General features: G+C 36.4%; 3 protein-coding genes across 33 annotated transcripts in view; all 3 read left to right on the forward strand.

Moving 5' to 3' along the window:
- The window catches only part of LOC6563278 (calcium-activated potassium channel slowpoke), a 51,580-nt gene extending 44,883 nt beyond the window's left edge, over window positions 1-6,697 (forward strand). For 13 of the 31 annotated variants that reach the window (XM_032736843.2, XM_032736837.2, XM_032736842.2 and 10 more), the window contains 8 exons: window positions 510-542; window positions 664-853; window positions 3,442-3,619; window positions 3,975-4,482; window positions 4,721-4,857; window positions 5,376-5,518; window positions 5,585-5,804; window positions 5,876-6,624. In XM_032736843.2, coding sequence (XP_032592734.1) covers window positions 510-542; window positions 664-853; window positions 3,442-3,619; window positions 3,975-4,482; window positions 4,721-4,857; window positions 5,376-5,518; window positions 5,585-5,804; window positions 5,876-6,013 — 1,547 coding nt within the window. In that variant the 3' untranslated portion in view covers window positions 6,014-6,624. Of the gene's footprint in view, window positions 1-509; window positions 543-663; window positions 854-1,435; window positions 1,502-3,441; window positions 3,620-3,974; window positions 4,483-4,720; window positions 4,858-5,375; window positions 5,519-5,584; window positions 5,805-5,875 lie in introns of all 31 variants that reach the window. The other 18 variants (XM_032736831.2, XM_032736835.2, XM_032736830.2 and 15 more) reach the window with 5 other exon arrangements.
- Window positions 6,698-13,385: 6,688 nt separating this feature from the next.
- LOC116805400 lies at window positions 13,386-14,541 on the forward strand (the record flags this gene model as incomplete). The annotated part of the gene is made up of 3 exons (XM_032736970.1): window positions 13,386-13,547; window positions 13,614-13,790; window positions 14,377-14,541. Coding segments are annotated over 3 exons (504 nt in total), but the record flags the coding sequence as incomplete, so codon positions are not given.
- Window positions 14,542-14,867: 326 nt separating this feature from the next.
- Window positions 14,868-20,999, forward strand: LOC6563277 (mediator of RNA polymerase II transcription subunit 12). The gene is made up of 4 exons (XM_032736968.1): window positions 14,868-14,924; window positions 17,916-18,473; window positions 19,242-20,678; window positions 20,747-20,999. Exons 1-4 carry the CDS (start codon window positions 14,868-14,870, stop codon window positions 20,891-20,893), a joined length of 2,199 nt encoding a protein of 732 aa, XP_032592859.1. The 3' UTR covers window positions 20,894-20,999.
- Window positions 21,000-21,402: the final 403 nt, after the last annotated feature.

Genomic DNA, 21,402 nt, shown 5'->3' on the forward strand with positions numbered 1-21,402 from the left:
TCGATATTGATGTCTACTTATTTAAAGCATTTTCACTATACATTTTGTAAACATTTGTGTGTGTGTGTGTGTTGTGTTTTGTTTTGCATACATATATTTGCTTGTTAAATACACTGTTTATTTATTGTGTCCACACACACAACTCACAGCTACAAGTTTTCAACTAAAAAATAGCAACAACCTTCAATCAAAAGTAACTAGTAACTTGTTGATTACTTACTACTTACTACACGCGGCTCAAAAATACCTTTCTTGATTAACTTTGACCAATGCATAATATGACTAAAACCCAAAATTTTCCTTAGCACTCTGCCAGCAATATCAAAGAATATAAATCTTACTAATCGAATGTATCTGCTGTACGTTTCTCTCTGTCTCCCTCTCTCTCTCTCTCTCTCTCTCTTTCTCGCCTTCTCACTCTCACACACATACTCCCGCTCTTGCTGTTGTTGTCTACAACTGCTGTTAACTGTTCAATTTAACAATGCAACGCAACGCACTTGCCACAGGTGATATTACACGCGACAGAGAAGATACAAATCGTAAGTTTCATCTATGTACTACTACTTAGCTTATGGTACCCCTGGTACTACAGCCAGTAAGCTGATGGTCAATGACTTTGCCACTCAATCGATGTATATTTTTGTGATTTTCCCTTTGCAGTACTCAATCGGAATGTGCGGCGACCGAATGGTACTGGCAACGGTACAGGTGGCATGCATCACATGAACAACACAGCCGCTGCGGCAGCGGCAGCTGCAGCTGCCGGCAAGCAGGTGAACAAGGTAAAGCCCACGGTTAACGTGAGCCGGCAGGTGGAGGGTCAGGTCATATCGCCATCGCAGTACAACAGGTGAGTGGACGGAATTGAGTCAACTTTAGCACAGTCCGAATTTGTACTCAATGCGGGCGGGTTGGGCGAAGCACGGAACCAACTACACTTATACAAATAATACACAACAGAAGGGCACTCGGCTTCAATTACAAAGTACTTGCATAATATATACCACATACATAGAAAGCAACGCAAAGCAAATTCGGTAATCGAGCAAGAATAACACTTAAGGCCTTCGCTGTTCAGCTGCATTCTATAATTTCCTGGGTTTTTTTCCTCCTACTTTGCAACACTACAAACTACAACAAAACTAAACGTTATACATACTATTTAAGTTCGGTCACCTTATTATTCTTTGTTTTATTCCACACCTAACAAATAACACTCAGTTCGATGGCCCTTGAAAGGTCACGCCTCATACATATGTAAATGCTCTTTAAATATAGATTTATCTCTTAACACCTTAACAAATTGTCTAAACTACACTTTCACAATAACAACAAAAACAAAACAAAAAAAAACAAAAACAAAAAAAGAACAACAAACAAAACAATTTTAACCAGTTAATATGTATAAAAAACGAACAACATTTTGTTTCAGGCCACCAGAAAATGATGCTAACCCTTATGCGGGCTATCAACTTGCTTACGAAGTTAAAAAGCTCATGTATGCGTCCATAATTTCCTAGAAATTTTACTTAAAAAAACAATCTTACAAAAAAGCCAAAAGCGTTTTTAAACTTTTACTACTACTACTACTATAACTTAGTATTCGTAAATTCTTATTCAAAACTATGCGCATTTTGTTAAACACACATTAATTGGTTGATTGAAAGCTATTCCATACATCAATACCAAATACAATTCTTAACTATGCGTATGCGTCATTTTATTCACTTTGCTGTCTGTGTGCGTTTCTTTTATGTATTCGTATTTATATATGTGCGTGTGTGTGTGTGTGTGTGTGTGTGTGTCGTCTGTCAGTGTGTTTGTGCATCAGAAGTTCTTTAACATCCAACTCATCTCTGTACATCTACATACAACTCTTCAATATCAGCTGCTTCATCTTGAACATCAACATTTCAAATTCTGTGTCTCTTTTTGTAAAAAAAAAAACAAATAATCAAAATCGATTTACTTTTTTAATTTGTCAGTGTGTGCGTGCCACTAATCTATAACTATAGCTGTAACTAATAATTGTGTACATTTTAAATCAACGCAATGAATAACTTGTTTCGTGTAATTGTATTTGTACTTAATTGTAAATAACAGTAACTACATCATTGCTGCATTTGAGCTGCTTATATTCTTTAAGTGTGTATGTATGAGTGTAAGTGTGTGTGTATGTATGTGTATATTCTGTGCATCTTATCATACCTATCAATGAATAATTGTAAGAATAAACCCGTGTTAGCCCAGACAAGCGTAATATATTGCCGTGCTCCCATTTCCGAAAACGCACAATTTATCCGTTTTGAAAACGGACTCTTTAGAGCAGCCAAATAGGAAAATTTACGCGCAAATGGAAGCAAGACTGATTAATCCAAGCACTTCCAATGCAAATGATGAGTTCAAGTCAAATTTAAGAATCCCTTTCCAACATAATTTGGACTAACATATTCCAATAATATTTTGCGTACTCTAATAAGATTTGATAGATCGTTTAATATTACTAATGAATATATAATACTCTATACTACCCCGTTTGAAGCACTTGAAGGCTTTGAGGGTTTTTTTTTTATAATAATAAATATTTAAAGTATTTCAGGCTCAGTAAAGTCTACATATAATAAAGCGAATCAGTTCAAGTAATAAATTCTGTCAGTTTAAACTCTGCTGCAATCTTTTTCTCTCTCTCTCTCTCTCTCTCTCTCTCTCTCTCTCTCTCTCTATCTGTCTCTCTCTTTCTCACTCTCTGTCTATTTCTCTAGTTATTAATTCTATTATAAAATTGCATTTCTCTTATTATTTGATTTCGACCGAGCACAAAATAATCGTGTTGTGCTATGTCCACTCCGGCGGGGGCAGCAGTCGCATGTGGTGTGTCCCTCGTGCATGTTTAACACTTTCCACACACTAAATCACTTCACTTTATATACGTATATATAGTACACCCGAGGGCGGCCGCATGTGACCTGACCTGAGTCTGCCGCCATCGCCGGGCAATTCTGAGAGCGTTTTGCGTAGTTGTATTCATATTCGTATGTAATTCGTATTCATTTACTGTACTCGTATTGGCATTTGTGTGTAATTTCGCAACTATTGTTATTAGCACAAGCTCTTCCTCTTCTCTCTATTTACATGCATACACACATACTACTATTATATCTCTCTAGCTATCTATCGTATCAATGACACATTTTTTATAAAACGTTATTAAGCTCCAAGTACTCGTATTCAAGTATTCATTTGATTTGATTTTTTTTTGAACGAAACTCGTACTCGTAGCGTTACGAAGAACACTTTGCATTTGGATGTAGCGTTTATTTTGATTGGTTGATAATAAATGATATGCAACGAAATTATAAATAAGATTCCCAAAATTTGGAAAAAAAAAAATATCTAGGCTAGACAGTTAATACAATTTAACAATTTGCTTGCCTCCAGGCCAACGAGTCGCAGTTCCGGCACAGGCACACAAAATCAAAATGGCGGCGTTTCATTGCCAGCCGGCATAGCGGACGATCAGTCAAAGGATTTTGATTTCGAGAAGACCGAAATGAAATATGATTCGACGGGCATGTTTCACTGGAGTCCGGCGAAGAGCTTAGAAGACTGCATATTGGTAAGTGGATAGATCTCAATAGAAGCTATATTTTTCAGATTACAATTTAGCTTTTATTAATTAATTAAAAATTTGTAATTTATTTGCGTATTGGTTATTACTCTAAAATCAAACTCGAAATTAAATTTTAATTTTTTTAAAAGCAAAAACATATTTAATTAAATATACAGTCGGCCTCCAACAGAAGATTTAAAAAACGGAAAAGTCTCGCATAAATTGGAGCACGCCTGATTATCAATTTTAATTATTTTAAGTGGACGATTTTTATTTATTTCAAAATTAGTAATAATAATTACTTACGATTTCTAGCATTATCCTAAATAAATATAATATTTTTTTATTTTTTTTTTTACAGGATCGCAACCAGGCGGCGATGACTGTATTAAATGGTCACGTGGTCGTTTGCCTGTTCGCCGATCCGGATTCACCACTAATTGGGCTGCGTAATCTGGTGATGCCGTTGCGCGCATCCAATTTTCATTACCACGAGCTCAAGCATGTGGTAATTGTGGGCTCCGTCGACTACATACGACGCGAGTGGAAGATGCTACAGAATCTGCCCAAGATATCGGTGCTCAATGGATCACCGCTGAGTCGTGCCGATCTGCGGGCGGTCAATGTCAATCTGTGTGATATGTGCTGCATATTGTCTGCAAAAGTTCCTAGCAACGATGATCCCACATTGGCCGACAAGGAGGCCATTCTCGCCTCGCTCAACATCAAGGCCATGACCTTTGACGACACGATTGGCGTGCTGAGCCAACGCGGACCGGAGTTCGACAATCTGAGCGCGACCGCTGGCAGCCCCATTGTGTTGCAGCGTCGCGGCTCAGTGTATGGGGCAAATGTGCCCATGATAACAGGTAAACTGCATCGCACTAAGTTGGCCGAGTTTATGAACGACCGAACGCATAGCGACCTACCTCAAGCGGTGTACGTGAGACTGACCAGGCGGGGCGGGTTTGGGTTAAGTGGGGGGAATAATTATAATAATTATTGTGTCCTGATCAGTCTCATATGCCGCATAGATAATGTAAAAGAGGTCTTGTCTTACTAACTGAACACTGTGTGTGTGTTTTATTGTTTGGTTGTCGTTTAAAGAACTGGTCAATGATAGTAACGTGCAGTTTCTCGATCAAGACGACGATGACGATCCAGATACAGAACTGTATCTAACACAGCCGTTCGCCTGCGGTACGGCGTTCGCTGTGAGTGTTTTAGACTCGCTGATGTCAACGGTAAACCCAAGTTCCAAAAAAAAAAATAAAAACAACAGACTCAAATTTAAATTCGCCTTGAAATTCAGAAAATCTAAGAATTTTAGGGCCAATAACAGTCTTCTAAAAACCAAAAACATAATTCTAAATTAGATTTCCAAAAATCACGGTTTGCACTTCATATATCCAAGATAGATTTTTTTGTAAGTTTAAAAAAAAAAACATTCTTAAATTCCAAGTTGTCTTTTGTGGTTTGCATGGTTTGCTTTGCAACATTATCTATGATGCCTCTATGTTAATCAATAGTTAATTTCTAAAAAATCTATATTTTATATACTTACCTAAATTTTGGGAGTGTTTAGGAGTTGGGGCAAGTGTTTCTAATTTTTACCAATTTATATCGTTAGTTTAGGAATTATTTGTAGATACCTGAAAATCTCTTTAGTTTTTAAAGCGATTTTCTAAATTTCAAAGTGAATTTTTTACTGAGTAATTTAATTGAAAGGCGACCACATTACCACTAACTCCCTGAATTTTAGACATACTTCAATCAAAATGCCTTAACACTGATACGATCGCTGATAACAGGCGGCGCCACGCCCGAATTGGAGCTGATACTGGCAGAGGGTGCGGGATTGCGGGGCGGTTACAGCACCGTCGACAGTCTGAGCAATCGCGACAGGTGAACCGACTAAAATGCAGAAATTAATCTCTTATATACTAATTAAGTTGAGTGCTGCACGTTTAGATGCCGCGTGGGGCAAATTTCGTTATACGATGGGCCACTGGCGCAGTTTGGCGAATGTGGCAAGTATGGCGATTTATTTGTGGCCGCACTCAAGTCGTATGGGATGTTGTGCATAGGACTATATCGGTTTAGGGATACCAGTTCTAGCTGTGATGCGAGCAGCAAACGTTATGTAATAACCAACCCACCCGATGACTTCTCATTACTGCCAACAGATCAGGTAAGATTCTTTTAAGACTTCCGTTTAACTTGCGTTTCCAACTCAAATTGAACTCCCCTTCGATCCGTTAGGTATTCGTTTTAATGCAATTTGATCCGGGCTTGGAGTATAAGCCGCCCGCAGTGCGTGCACCTGCCGGTGGACGCGGCACCAACACACAGGGCTCCGGGGTTGGTGGTGGCGGTTCCAACAAGGATGATAACTCTTGATTGTTACTGTGTAGCGCCTTAACTGATGGTCCTTATTCGTACATTTGAACGATGGAGCAGTTAATGGTGTACAGAGCAGCGCATTTATTGCACAGATATTGGCATAAGATCAGGAGACGTATTCAAGCATAGAGATAATCATTAGATAAAGAAGACATTGCATGCCACATTTGTGGCATGAACCAAATCAAAAGATAGGACAATTGGCATTAGTGAGTTTAAAATTGAAATGCGTGCCAATAAATGCGTTACTCTGTACTTTTATGTTTGTGAAGATATCGTACAGAGTACTTCGTCTATCCAGTCAAACAATCAAGGGACAACCATATAAGCCACAAAAACGACCAACGTTGGGCCGGAATTACGCGGCAATGTCAGATATCTCCACAAACACAAAAACCACATATTTATTGAAGAAATAACATCTTCTTTGATATCCATCGTTCAATTGTCAGCTGATTGCTTCCCACACCATTCCGTATGCCTTTTAGAACCTTGAAATTTACATATTATATCTATAATTTTGTATCCATATCTATCAATCTATCTATCCAATATTCTATTACCATTACTTGTATAATTACTGTTAATTTTTCTGTTTTATTTGATATTCGGTTTGAATTGTAATTTTTTTTTTATATATTAATTTTTTTTAATTACCTTAAAATAAATCAAACCAAAAGCAACCCGTTTACAATATTTATTATTTTATTTAATTAGCTTTCAAGCAACAATCATTAGTTATTATACAACACAATGGGTATGTATTATATATTTATCAAACATTTATTGTTTGTTTGATTTCATGATCATTATTGTTACCATTATTAACTTTATTATTGCAATGTTATTTCTGTAATTTATTAATATGTTCGTTTGCATTATGAATTCACTTCATGGCGCTATCATTGCATTACAAATATATATTGAACAATTCGAAATGAAAATTCATCTCAATGGTGTGATGTAAGCAATTGGGAACCATTAGTGAGGTAAGCTACACATTAAACAAAGAAAACCAAATCAACTCTCAGCTCTTAACTGATATCGGAGAATTCACAATGCAAACTAACAACAACATGTGCATATATGAAAATAGAACCAGGAGTATGAATATATTTTTGTGCAAGACAAAATATGTAAACTTAAGGGCTACATTGCTACTGTACTAAAGATACAAATGCTTACATACGTATATATTTAAATATGCAAAGCTATGCAATACACTAACAGCTCTCACTAGATATCTGTAACAACAAGAACAACTACGCTACAATTTATATATACTTACTATGTATAATACATGCCCAAACATAAAAAAAAAAACAAAACAAAAATAAATAAAAAACAGAAATACATATTCGATAAATGCTTGACCGCCATGTACATTTTTCGTATGTGGAAAATGGAAGGCAAACGACAAAAAAGACGAGGAAAACCAAAAGTTGTGTCAGCATTCAAGTTCAAAAACTGCATTTAGATGTTTCTGAGCATGCGCAAAAAACAATTTATATGAACATATTATAATAATTTAACTATAATGTTAGCCGAAACACAAGAAATTCCTAGCGGTAATTAATTACAACAAACAAAAATAAAATATATAAATAAATAAAACAATCTGCAGTCTATGGCAAAATGCCTATACATAATTAATTCAAAATTTTATATAACAAATCTTAAGGCGCAGGCTGAGAAAATAAAAATATTAAAATAAAAACAAAATACTAAAACCAACGGTTGTTTCAACAAAAAAAAAACTTAAAGTATCATCTTTAGCATCAGATATTCATTGGTATGTACATGAATACTTTACAAGCCGAGCGAATGCTAATTATAATCACAACACTATTGAATATTTAAAATGTTTTCAAGCTGAGAATTTCTAGCTTTTGTGCATGTTTGTACTTAGAGCAAATGGTTTAAGATGGTTCAAAATATTCAATTTAAGGCCTTTTCCACATAAGCGCTGCCGCAAATCATACCCAACATTTAAATAGAGTATATATCAAGTGTAAGTAGCGCATTCAAATCATAATTATTCAATAGAAATAAATGCATAATTGTATTCATCGTGGTATGAAAGCAGCTGAAGATATACATACATACATACATACATGATAGATAGATATAACTATATCTATACTGAGCAGTTGACAAAATGTAGCTAGTAATATTTATATAGTGCTGTATGATGTATGCGCTTTTTACGTGCGTGCCTATTGCGATTTACGAGCAGCTGTGGTGTTCTAAACAACATTTTTTTTAGATTAATAAATCGAATGTAGACCGAAAGATGAGTTTTCGTCTTTGGGCCACTGTTTCTCGACTTGTCTCAAACCCTTCTACTGATCTTCTATCTTTCACGCGCTTGGGCTTAAGCCGCTAATGAAACGCTCTCTTTTTGTTTGTATATATCATGTAAATAATTAAGCTACCTATGATTATATAACTCGGATATTGTAAAAAGGTCGTCTAAACACTTTATTCTAAATACTTGCATTCATACAAATTTCTTTTCATATATAGTTTTCGGTACATGTATTTGTTCAAATGATAAACACTGCCAAAGCGTATAGAAATCACATGAAATGTACTTTAACAAGAATCACAAGTTGCAGATAATTGTTTTTGAGTTTGATTTTCATAATTTTAATTATCTAAAGCAACAATATAAACGTGACAGAAAATAGCACATTAGCATATGATTTTGTTATAACTAATTTACAATTTGGCACATAAGTTTAGCTTATAAATAATGACAGTAAATCGAATTCGAGCTTTTAATAATATAACAAAAAAAAAAAAAGAAAAACAGCTTAAGCCTAATTAAGTTGATAAAGATAAAATACAATTAAGATTGGTTTTGGTTCATTGTGTTTTAGTATGAAATGAATGTAGCCTTAAGCTTAGCCAAAACTTAAAACGATAAAACCAAAAAACAAAATTGTGAATATTAAGTATGCGCCTTCAAAGTTATATAAAAGTATGCATGTACGTATGTATTTAGATTAGCGGTGTGAGAAACAATTTAAGCCACAGACAATTGAAAGTGTGTCCCAACACATTAACGAAATGGAAACATGCTTAGATTAAAAAATAAAAACATAAAATATTAAAAAAAAACACACACACACATACACATGAAAAGTTAATATGGAAGCCAGTTCATTTATTGTTAGTGGTATTTAAAAACAAAATGAATATAGATGAAATGAAAAAAGCATTTGCAATCCTTATAAAAGGCGTAGACGAAACCCAAAAGTTAAACATAATTTTTAAATGAATAACATAGTTTTAAAATTTTTAGAAATATAAATACTCACACACACACACACTGACACAAACAAACATACACACACACACACGTATAGATACATGCCATCAGCGAAAACCTAATAACAAGAACAACAACAACAACAAAACGAACTCTCGATGTTGTGAAACTTGATCAAATCATGTTTACGCTAAAGAAAATTATGAAAAGAAAAATCAAATGATATACAAAATGCAAAACGAGTACTATCCACAAAAAGCTTATTAAATATAAATCAAAAACTTCACAAAAAATTGAGCAAAGCTGCGTTAGAGATTTTTTCTATATTCAAAGATTCAATATAATTGCTTCAATTCAAATGAACTGCTTGCTTTCTCTATATTCTCTCCAACGTATGTGCTTTGTTCAAAAACAAAAAAAAAATAATAATAAAAATATATCGCCTAGAAAAACCTAACGCCATACAACTAAACACAACCGCAACGTTTTGTAGAAAATTTCGTGAGTAAAAAATGTAAAAAAAATATCATACCCGTAAATGCTAAGAATTTTACAGTAGTTAGATACTTTGTATAGGAATCAACGTTTGCAGCTAAAAACCACAAATGATAATTGTACAAGTTTGAGCAACAAACAAATGTTATTTTTTAAATGATTGAATACTAAAAACAAAAACGTTATTAAATTTATAAATGCCGGAAAACAAAATTATAATATAATTTCACAGTACTTTCACAATAACTGTCACACATACACATATATGTATGTATATGTATATTTATGTATATCCATATATATGTACATATGCATATATATGCACCTGCACCTGCATACAAATTATTTAAGTATTGTGTGCATTGAAAATGTATAGATAAATAAAAATAAAATGCAAAAAAAAAAAACGAAAACATCAAATAGTCAACATAACGGTAATTGAATTTTTTAGTTTTTACTCGCAATTTATAAAATATATTTACAAGTAAAATTCTGAAAGTTTAACGTAAGTTTCAAATTAAAATGCTGATAAACAAATTATTTATGTGCCCTTAAATAAAACCCAATCGAAAGCAAAGAGAACTCATCTGTATATTTAGTTTTGTTTAAACCCATCGGCTAACTTTTTTGAAACGTACACGAAATTTTAAATTACAAACCTTTTACCCAAAAATTCATATTTTAAACATTTGTCTAAGAATAAAATAAAATAATTAATATAATAAAAGTAAAAAAACAACAGATAACTGTAATTAAATAAAATGGTATAATAATAATAATATTATGTTGTTAATGTTTAAAAAAAACCTTGTTAAAATAATATTTCAAAAATAAAAATACGAATATAAAATTTCAAACACTGTCCGACGACGATAGCTTTTCCTTATTAAAAGTGAAATTTTGAGTTATGACAGCGAATCACAGCGAAACAGAAAACACAAAGTGACAACGAACAGCCCAAAAATTGACCCACATATGGTAGGCCAGCGCCAGAAATTCCATCGACAAATTGGGTTTAGAAATTTGCAGTCACGACTCGCATAAAAATAAACCAAATTGTCAAGCCCACTTGAACATGCAAGTTTCATAAACTGTTTATGTCGCCCTTCATTACGCATTAGTATTGTATAACCAGCGATCTGATTAATTATAAATATCAAAATTGTTGATCAGTGCTGAACCGCACGGTATTTTTATTTATTTGAATTTATTTTATAATCTGACTTCTCTGACTAAACTATTAACTAGAAACTTAATCGAGCAAATAAAAATGCTTAAAATATGTGCTCAAGCTATGAGATACCCTGTGTTTTCAATATTACACAAAATTTATTAGGTTTTCCCTTCCAATCGCTATATATGTTTGCATATCTTACAAATTAATCACACAAATTAGATTTTTAAAGTACACAAATGTATATACCTCTTTCACTCGTTGGATGTATTCTTGGTATAAACAAATTATTTTGTCATTAGCTTACTAATCCATCAAATTGAAATATAACACTTTTGTGCGTTTCAAAAATGAATATTAACTTTTTCGTCAATGAAAAAACGAAAGCAAGAGGGATATGTGTATTCTTTTACTTGTAATTTTGATTAGTTGTGATGCCGTAAATACGTGAGTGACAGTTTACAAACATTTTAACATAACCACTTCTTTACGCAGGTCAATGGCGGCTATAAGTTTAAGTCCCTCGATTGCGAACTACTTAAATCAGAATGGATCGAAGTAAAGGAATGCTACATCAAGGCTATTAGCCGCATGCGAAACGAAATAAAGATAAGGCTTAGAATTAACAAAACGATTTCAGAGGTAGGCGACATTTGGCATTTTCGAATAAGCCAAAAAAAATGTGAATACATGCTTCTTGTTTAGGGCAAGGTTAACTTCAAACTCCTCAAACGGGAACGTGGTGGTTGGCATCCTTTCTTGTATGCAATGACTGTTGATGCATGTGACTTCCTCAAGCATTCTCAGAAGTATTTGATTCCCCGATTAATATATTCATATCTAAAGTCATATACAAATGTCTTGCATCCATGTCCATACGAGGTAAGCTTAACAACACTTAGAAAAATATCACCCAAAAGTTAAAAAAATCTACAATGTTTTCCAGCGAAGGTTAACTCACCTAGTTAAACAGAAAGCAAATTTATAAAAAAATATTCCTAAACACAGGAAGAGCTTTTAAGATTTCAGGATGATGTTAATTTTTGATTCTAAAGTCCAGTGCTATTTTTTTCTGAGTGTATCTTCTAAGCCCAGTTTCTAATATATTTTTGCAGGCTAACACCGATGCGTATCTATCAAATTGGACATTACCTGAACAGAATATAATATCTCGATTTCCAGTTGACTATGGTGAATATGCCCTTCATACGACTTGGTATATCCATAACACAATGATTGGACGAATTAATGGTTCCTTAGAGTATTTTAAAAACTGGTAAAAAGAGGTAAATGGAATTGGAACATAAATATTTCATTAGTAAGAATTAAAAATGACATGAAAGACTTTTTCGAAATTTACCAAAATATGTTTTTGGCTTCAGAGATTTTCGGTTAAATAAAATTTCTTGTATGTTCCCTTGTTTATAAATAAATATTGCGGAATATTCTCGTACTATTTTTACAGACAGTATAGCTTAAGGAAATATTCTTAAGGTAAAATAGTTTTGAAATAATAAACACAATTAAATGGATAACGATTTGGAGCCTCTATAAGTAGCACGCATTTACCAAGTGCATACACATATCTTTATGTAAGTTGCCATTTCACAATAACGCATCATGGCTGGTGCTCCCGGTTGTCGCGGACCACAGAACTAGAAACTTAATCGAGCAAATAAAAATGATTAAAATATATGCTCAAGCTAAGAGATACCCTGTGTTTTCAATATCACACAATATTTATTAGGCTTTCTAAAAATATGATTAAAATATTTTCTGCTTGGAGTTGTGCTTACTTGTGTGTTAAAAGTGTATGTAAGGTTACTCTGCATTCCTACTCCACATTTATTAACTCCTTCAAAGGGTAAATAGAGCACATGAAGTTGTGCCAAATGCACAATAAGTAGCTGGCAGAAGACAATGTATTCGATACCATTAGGTATATATATTCCTGATTAGAATCAACAGCAGTGTTGAAGTAAACATGTCCGTCTCTTGAATACCACTCTACGCGCTCCCGATTTACTTCCATTTATCGATAAACAAGACGTACATGCGAGAATGCATGACTACGAATACTTTTATTGGCAATATTGCATATCATTACAATCGCAAGATATTTTTGCATATCTTACAAATTAAGCACACAATTCCGATTTTTAAAGTACACAAATGTATAAAGTACACAAATGTATATACCCCACTCGTTTGATGTATTCTTGGTGTAAACAAATTATTTTGTCATTAGCTTACTAATCTATCAAATTGAAATATAACACTTTTGTCCGTATCAAAAATGTATTTTAATTTTATGGTCAATGAAAAAACGAAAGCAAGAGGGATATGTTTACTCTTTTACTTGTTATTTTGATTAGTTGTGATGCCGTAAATATGTGAGTGACAGTTTACGAACATTTTAACATAACCGATTCCTGACGCAGGTCAATGGCGGCTATAAGTTTAAGTCCCTCGATTGCGAATTACTTGAATCAGAATGGATCGAAGTAAAGGAATGCTACATCAAGGCCATTAGCCGCATGCGAAATGAAATAAACATAAGGTTTAAACTGAAGAAAAGTGTTACAGAGGTAGGCGACATTTGGCATTATTGAATAAACCAAAAAAAAAAAAGTGAGTACATGCTTCTTGTTTAGGGCAAGGTTAACTTTAAACTCCTCAAACGGGAACGTGGTGGTTGGCATCCTTTCTTGTATGCAATGACTGTTAACGCATGTGACTACCTTGGGAATTCTCAGAAGTATTTGGTTCCCCGACTGATATATACATATCTAAAGTCATATACAAATGTCCTGCATAAATGTCCATACGAGGTAAGCTTATTTACACTCAGAAAAAACAATCTCCCAAAATTCAAGAAAATCAACAATGTTTTCCCGCGAAATTTAACTCATCTAGTTAAACAGAAAGTAATTTTCTAAAATTTCATTCGTGTACGTTAAAAAAATTCGTGGTTAAATTTTTCTACAATTTTGAAAAAAATATGTCTAATTTCCAGGGTGTTTCTTTGATTATATTATTATTAAACATTAATATTTACAGATTGAACATATACATAAAATGATGATTTCATTTTAAAAAAAAACTTTAACATAGCAGTAGGAAGAGATCATTTCATAACTATTTTCTGAATTTCAAAAATGATTTTTTCGAAAAATATCGGCTTGCACTTCTACTTTTTGTAATTATTTTCTATTATTTTTTAAAAAAAAAATTCTTAAAACTAGAAAATGCCTTTCTAAATTTAATAATTTCGTTTTCTTATATTAAGAAATTATTTCTAAACACAGGAAGAACTTTCAAGTTTTCAGGATGATGTTAATTTTTGATTCTAAAATTCAGCGCTATATTTTTTTCTGAGTGTATCTTCTAAGCCCAGTTTCTAATATGTTTTTGCAGGCTAACACCGATGTGTATCTTTTAAATTGGACATTACCTGAAGATAATATAATATCTCGATTTCCAGTTGACTATGGTGAATATGCCCTTCATACGACTTGGTATACCCATAACACAATGATTGGACGAATTAATGGTTCCTTAGAGTATTTTAAAAACTGGTAAAAGGAGATAAATGGTATTGGAACATAAATATTTCATCAGTAAGAATTAAAAATGACACAAAATACTTTTTCGAAATTTACCACAACATATATTTTGCTTCAGAGATTTTCGATTAAATAAATTTTCTTGTATGTTCCCAAGTGTATAAACAAATATTTTTGAATATTTTCGTACTATCTTTATACAAATTATAGCTTATGGAATTATTTTTAGTGTAAAATACACACAATAAAATGGAAAACGATTTGGAGTCACTGTAAGTGGCACGCATTTACCAAGTACATACACATATCTTTATGTAAGTTGCCATTTCACAATAACGCATCATGGCTGGTGCTCCTGGTTGTCGCGAGAAGAGTCCATTTGGTGGTCATGTGCGCCTGGTTGGCATTGCTTTTTAAGGTATTGAAGAGCGAGTATTAGCAAGACAAGTTCGTTGCCCAAGTCTTTTGTTTGCCTCCCAGTCCGAAAACTGGCCAAGAACTGGGCAAAACACTTTCGTTTCAGCTGTATGTGAGAGATTAAGACTGCCAAGTGCGTTCGCCGGCATTTCGTGTTGTGGTCGCGTGCTGAACAAGTTTAATTTTTTTTTCTTATACCCCGAACCCATTAGAAGTGGGTAAAAAGGGTATAATGGTTTTGTGAGAAAGTATGTAACAGGCAGAATGAAGTATCTCCGACCTGTCGACAAACATACATATGCATATATATAAGATGATGTCGTAAAAAGATGATTTCAGTTCGGGCTTATAAATAAAATAATTTTTTTTAAATTCAGAAATGAGAGTTCTCCCAAAGGTTATTCAAGGGAAATCTGGCAATAAAACAGCTGGCTTCAGGGTATCCCGTAGTCGACACTCACCCGACTTCAGCGTGCTCGCTGCGATCGGGCAGCGCAGACGAAGCCGTCGAAGTCGTCGAAAGAAAAGCCGACCGCTTTCTTTGCAGCTCTGTTCGCTTCCAGTGAGCGATGGATGGATGACACTTACGTGTGCTTCCAGTGGCTGGCAAAAGTAGCAAGCAGCCAAGTTGGCCACTTTAGATGCGCTCAGTTGTTGGCGCGACCTGAACAGGTGCAGACTTGTCGAATTGCAAGCTCCGGTTAACATTTTCAATTCTCGTTTTCGTATTAAAGGAAAGCGCCGCGGCGCACGTGGACATGAAGTTAATTGATGTGATTATCTACTTAATTGCTATTTTGATCTTCATCTACTTGCTGCTGGAATAAGCAACAGCACGTCTAATCGCGAAAGTCACTCAACTCTGGCTCAAGGCTTTCTTCCAAACTTAACAATCGACAAACTTCTATTCAACAAAATCGCACAATTATGAAGGTAAGTAAATTACACGCTGAGTTTATTGGCCATCCATCATTATTATCGATGGGAAATAACATGCTGTGAATAACATGCAAATTTGCAAATTTCTTTTGCCAACTTCACATGAGTTTCATCACTCGACATTCACCTTCTTATTTATTATTAATTTCAATGTACAAAGACAATGCCGCCGCTCCCCATTCATCTTCATTTTCAATTGAATTGCAATTGAAATCACAACTTTTGTTTTGAATACTTGTTAAATTGCGATTGGCGGGCAATTTTGCGCACTTTCATTTGCGATTCCAATTGTAACAGTAATGGTAATGGTAACGGTAGCAATTGCAATGAGAGCACTTGATGCGCCAAGTTTTCCCTGTCGACAACAACAATAACAGCAACAACAACAACCGCAACAGCAACAGCAACAGCAATGTATCGTTCGCTTTATTCGCACCAATTGCACTTAAGCGTAGTCTCAGTCACAGCCATTGGCATTGAGTTTGCCTCAATGTGCAACATTGTGTGGCGGGAAGACGACTCCAAATAATAAATACAAGAAAGAGTGAACTCGACTACGAGTTACCCTGAACCGGAAGCTGTTGAATATATTCTGGATTTAATTTTCCCAAATTTCCCTTTAGTTAACACACTCAAATAAATGAAATGATCAGAAATGATCAAGGTATATTGTAATTCAATTGGAAGACATGTTAGCTTATTTTGCTATCGCAAATCGACAATCAATTAAATTAACTTAATATGCGTGTGATATATGGAATCGTATATTTCAATATATTCAATCTAGTCTCTGAGATCAGCGTCTTCATACAGAAGGACATGGCTAGCTTGATTTGTCTCTTGATACTGATCAAGAATAGATAAACCTTATGGGATCGATGATGATTGCTGCTGCTTGTTACATGCTTTTGCACAAAATCATTATACCCATTCTAACTATTTTTAATGGGTAATAAATAAGATGCGATTGCTACGAATGCAGTTGAATTGAGTTGCTTTACAGGTTTGGACAAATTGGCATTGCAAATTGGGTTAACGGGTAATTGTTAATGGCTTTGTCTGATCTGCTATAATGCGATTTGAAGCACAGTCAAATCCTTCTGTTCGGTTCATTGGCCGCTTTATGCATACTCTGACTTTCATCAAACTAGCTGCTATTAACTCCTGTCAGCAAGTTCATTCACCACTGGCCATGATGTCGCCTATTATTATTATGCATATTTTAAACGGGGCGACAAAGCACTTTGAATAACTTCGCTAACTAACTGACCACTTCATAGAGACGAAGCCAGCAATTTGGTTTCAATTACAGCTGTAATTTCGATTAAGCAAACGCAGCACGTAATCTATAACCACAGTGCACCGTGGAGACACACAGCGGACATTGGTTGTCTGTCAATTTCACCTGTGAGCAGTGCGCTTGATTGACTGCCGGACTGGCGGACTGCCGGGCTGACGGATTGCTTGACTAACGGTACAGCATTGTCAATGCCAGACAAGTGAAACTTGTTGTTGTAACCATAACAATTACGCTGCCAAATTGTTGACTTCCAGTTCAAATAAAAAATACGGCAAAGCCAGCGAGCCCAAACAGAACCCGAATCGATTAAACATTTCACTTTCATTCTGCAACATTGTTGCATGCCGCACACATTAAATGAGTCGCATCAAATGACCGTCTCAACATGCACTTGCATATATATATATATATATATATATATATATATATATATATATATTTATAAACATTGTTTGCTTAAGCAGCTTTTGATTTTACTAGCCAAACGCAGGCGACGTGATAAAATTTTAGAAAACCGCCAATTTGTATAAATTAAGGCCATTATTTTCGGTTCTGCGACATTACACGTTACAGCCCCACACACCCCCTCATCAGCTGCCCCTACTTCGTCTGTCAGCTAAGAGCGCTTAGAAAGTTTTATTCGTTTATTACACGTAAAATAATTACATTTCATTTCATGAATTTACGTGTTAAATTTTTGTGTTTTATTTTTCTTGACATTTTCACCGTTTTAGCCTTTAATACTCATTACGTTCGTTTTGGGCCTGGCCAGCTGTGAGCTGCCCGCCGGCAAGCGTCCGCTGATCTTCAGCGGCAGCAATTGGCCGCCCAAGAGTGCCAAGCAATTGGCTCCGGCACCGGGTGGCAAGCAGCGCACCTTGGTCGTCCAGATACGCAGCGATCAGCCGGTTCCGTTGGTATTGAAGGGTCGCCACGGCTCCCATACGCACGCCCATCAGCATCTGGCAGCGCATCCTCATTCTCTTGGACACGGACATGGACACGCCCATCTGCACTCTCATGCGCATCAGCTCTCCCACGCGCACGCCCATGCCCATGGACACGCCCACTCGCATCTGTTGCACGCGGCTTTGCCGCAACATTTGCGTGGCTCCCGTCCGCTTAAGCTCAGTGCTCCAGTGTATCTGAAACCCGCCGGAAGCATACGCAAACCGCTCAAGATCAAGCTGGGTAACTCCAAGCCGTACGTGAAGCCCACGTTTGGCTATGAGAAGCCCTTCAAGTATGAGAAGCCCACGGCGATTGCCTACAGTGAACTGCAGAATTTGCCGGTAAGTAAATTCAAAGGAATCGACACAAACTATTGCTATAAAATGTAGAAAATCGCTATACCCAATATACACTCGAAAGATTAGTCTCCTAAAAACTAGTACGTTTCTTTCTGAATCAAGCGTTGATTTTTTCTTACTCCGAGTGTATTTGATACGTTTATTCTTAAATTAGAATTCTTAAATTTATATATTTAAATACATTTTTTTCGACTTAAAATATTTAAAATGGTTTATAGATATGAATAATTTAATTAACTACGATTCGAACTCTTTGATAAGTTTATTTGCTTAGTTCGAAATAAATTAATTTAGTAAATAGTAATAGTTCAAATTTTGATAATTTTGGGAACTACGCAGCTCAACTTGTTGTTCAGAAAGTATTTGCTTTAAAATTTTATGTTTTCCTAAAAGAAAAACTGGGCTTTCTTCCGGGTATACACAGAATTTTTAAATTAGTAAATTTTTCGTGTACGTCTATATTTTTTGCGACTTAATATTGTTTCTTAATTGTTTATAATTTAATTTGCAAAAGTATACGATTTAATTGCAATTTGAATTGGTGAAATTTGTTAAGTAAATTCGGAATTTATTTCCAGAGCCAGGTAATATCAGCGATTATTATTTTAGGGCTATTTTAAAAATGTAATTTAATCTAAGTTGGATTTCATTTTATTCTGACTGTACGTATTTGTATCTCATATATGTTGGTTACACTTGCTGTATTTGGCTTCAACACACACACACAAACCGACACACACACACACACAGCTGGACACACACAACAATTTCAATACCGAGCACTTTGCACCAATTTACACGGTACCCGCACCAAATCTGGCCTTGCACAACGACAATCAGCTGGACAGTGGGTTAGACACCGCCTACCTGTCTCCCCGCCCCGCACAGAGCACACCCCGCCCACAGGCACCACACCCGTACTACAGCGTACACGAGGATGAGACAAATGATCAAACGATACGCGATCCCATTTCGGGCTCGCAGAAATTCTTTGCTCCAGATCCGGATCCATCGTTGCCCACGAGCAAGGTGAAGATCGCCACGGAGAGCTTCAACACGCCCAGCAACAGCAAACCGCTGCCCACGGACGTCCAGAGCAATCATCTGCCCGCCCAGCCACTGGTGCAGATTGTGGGCGCCCAAACAGCTGCCCAAGCCGTGCCCATCTATCCGATCCAGTTTACCCAGCAGACGACACAACCCTTCATAGCCGCCGCCCTGCCCGCCTCCCACATACCCATCTATAATCCCACCTATCTGGTCACCCAGTCCAATCAGCTCTATAGCCAGCACAAGCAGCAACTGTTCAAGCCCAGCACGGAGCATGTGATTGAAACCGGCTACGTGAACGCAGATCTGACCCAAGAGGTGGCCAGCAACGGGCAAATTCTGCAGGCAGCCAAGGATCCCCATCATAATATCCACCCAGTGTTAGATACAGCGCCCCAATATGCAGCACTAATTGCAGCACCAGCACTGGGAGAGCCAACAGAAGCTGTCTATGACACGGCACCCTTCCATTTGCCGAATGTTGGCGCTGCAGCGGCGGCTGCCACAGCGCCCGAGGGTGGCTTTGTGGTGTCCAACTTCTATGGAAATGCGCACGATTCCTCGCAGCTGCTGCAGGCGTATGCGGAGGAGGAGGCACGACGCCAGCAGCTGGAAACTGAACATGCTGCGCTGGAGCTGCACAAGCAGCAGCAACAGCTGCAACAGCAGCAACATCTGCAGGAACAGCTGCAGCAGCAACAAAGTCTGCAAGAGCAGCTGCAACAGCAACAGCAGCAGCAGTTGCACTTGGAACAGCAGCAGCAGTTGCACTTGGAACAGCTGCACGCACAGGCACATGCCCAACTGCAGCAGCAACAGCAGCAGCAATATCAACAGGAGCTGCAGCAGCAGCAATATCAACAAGACCTGGAGCAGCAGCAGCAGCAATATCAACTGGAGGAGTTGAAGGCCCAGGCACAGGAGCAACACTTGCAGCAACAGCAGCAGCAGCAACAACTACAGCTGCACCAGTTGCAGCAGCAGCAACAGCAACAACAGCAGCAACAGCAGACGCCACGTCATCCAGCTGATCCGGCGGCGGCTGCCTTTGAGGAGCATCAGCGTCTGGTGCAGCAGCAGCTGGGCAGCAATACGCCTTTGCGCATCTTCGTACCAGATGAGGACACATCCGAAACGGTAAGATTTTTATTATTATACTCACATATTGATAATTTAAGTAATCACATTTCTTATTACGCTAGCAGCGTCTGCAGAAGCGTTCAGACAATCTAACGAAACCCACTTTTGAGGATGATACCACGGTGGCAGCTAGCGATGCCAACAAGGATTTATTTCCCGTCTCAACTTCCGTTGAAGTGACTGGCGGGCCGACTGACGTCAGCAGTAAATAGGTATTTGAATTTTGTTATGACGTAGTCGTTAGCGTTCTTCCAAAATATTTATGTTACAAAACTCATGTGTAAACGCAAATATATAGAAAGCAGTCGATAGTGTAATTAATAAATGTATTGATATTAAAAAATAAAAAAACCAGCGTTTTAAATGTCACGATATATGATGGGTCACACTGCCACATATCGATACTTGTGGCATGTGCGCCAGCAGACTGGCAGCACTGCTGGCAAAAGGAAAGTATAATCAATGTGCAAGCAGAAACACGAAGTAATAAAATACAAACATAATTTGCAGTTAAAAGGGTTAGTCGCGCGATATGTTTGCCGTCTTTCTAACTAACTAACTGTTACAAAACTCATATGTATGCGAATACAAATAGCATGCAGTTTAAAACAGCGCGCGTATTTATAAGCCCCGATGGTTCACACTGAAATATATCGCTATTAGTAACATGTGCGCACTTTCAATCGATAGTTGACAAGCGATAGTTTAGTCACGTTGGCAG

The sequence above is a fragment of the Drosophila grimshawi genome, unplaced genomic scaffold (genome assembly GCF_018153295.1).
Source record: "Drosophila grimshawi isolate 15287-2541.00 unplaced genomic scaffold, ASM1815329v1 contig_311, whole genome shotgun sequence".
NCBI classification, from domain to species: Eukaryota; Metazoa; Arthropoda; class Insecta; order Diptera; family Drosophilidae; genus Drosophila; species Drosophila grimshawi.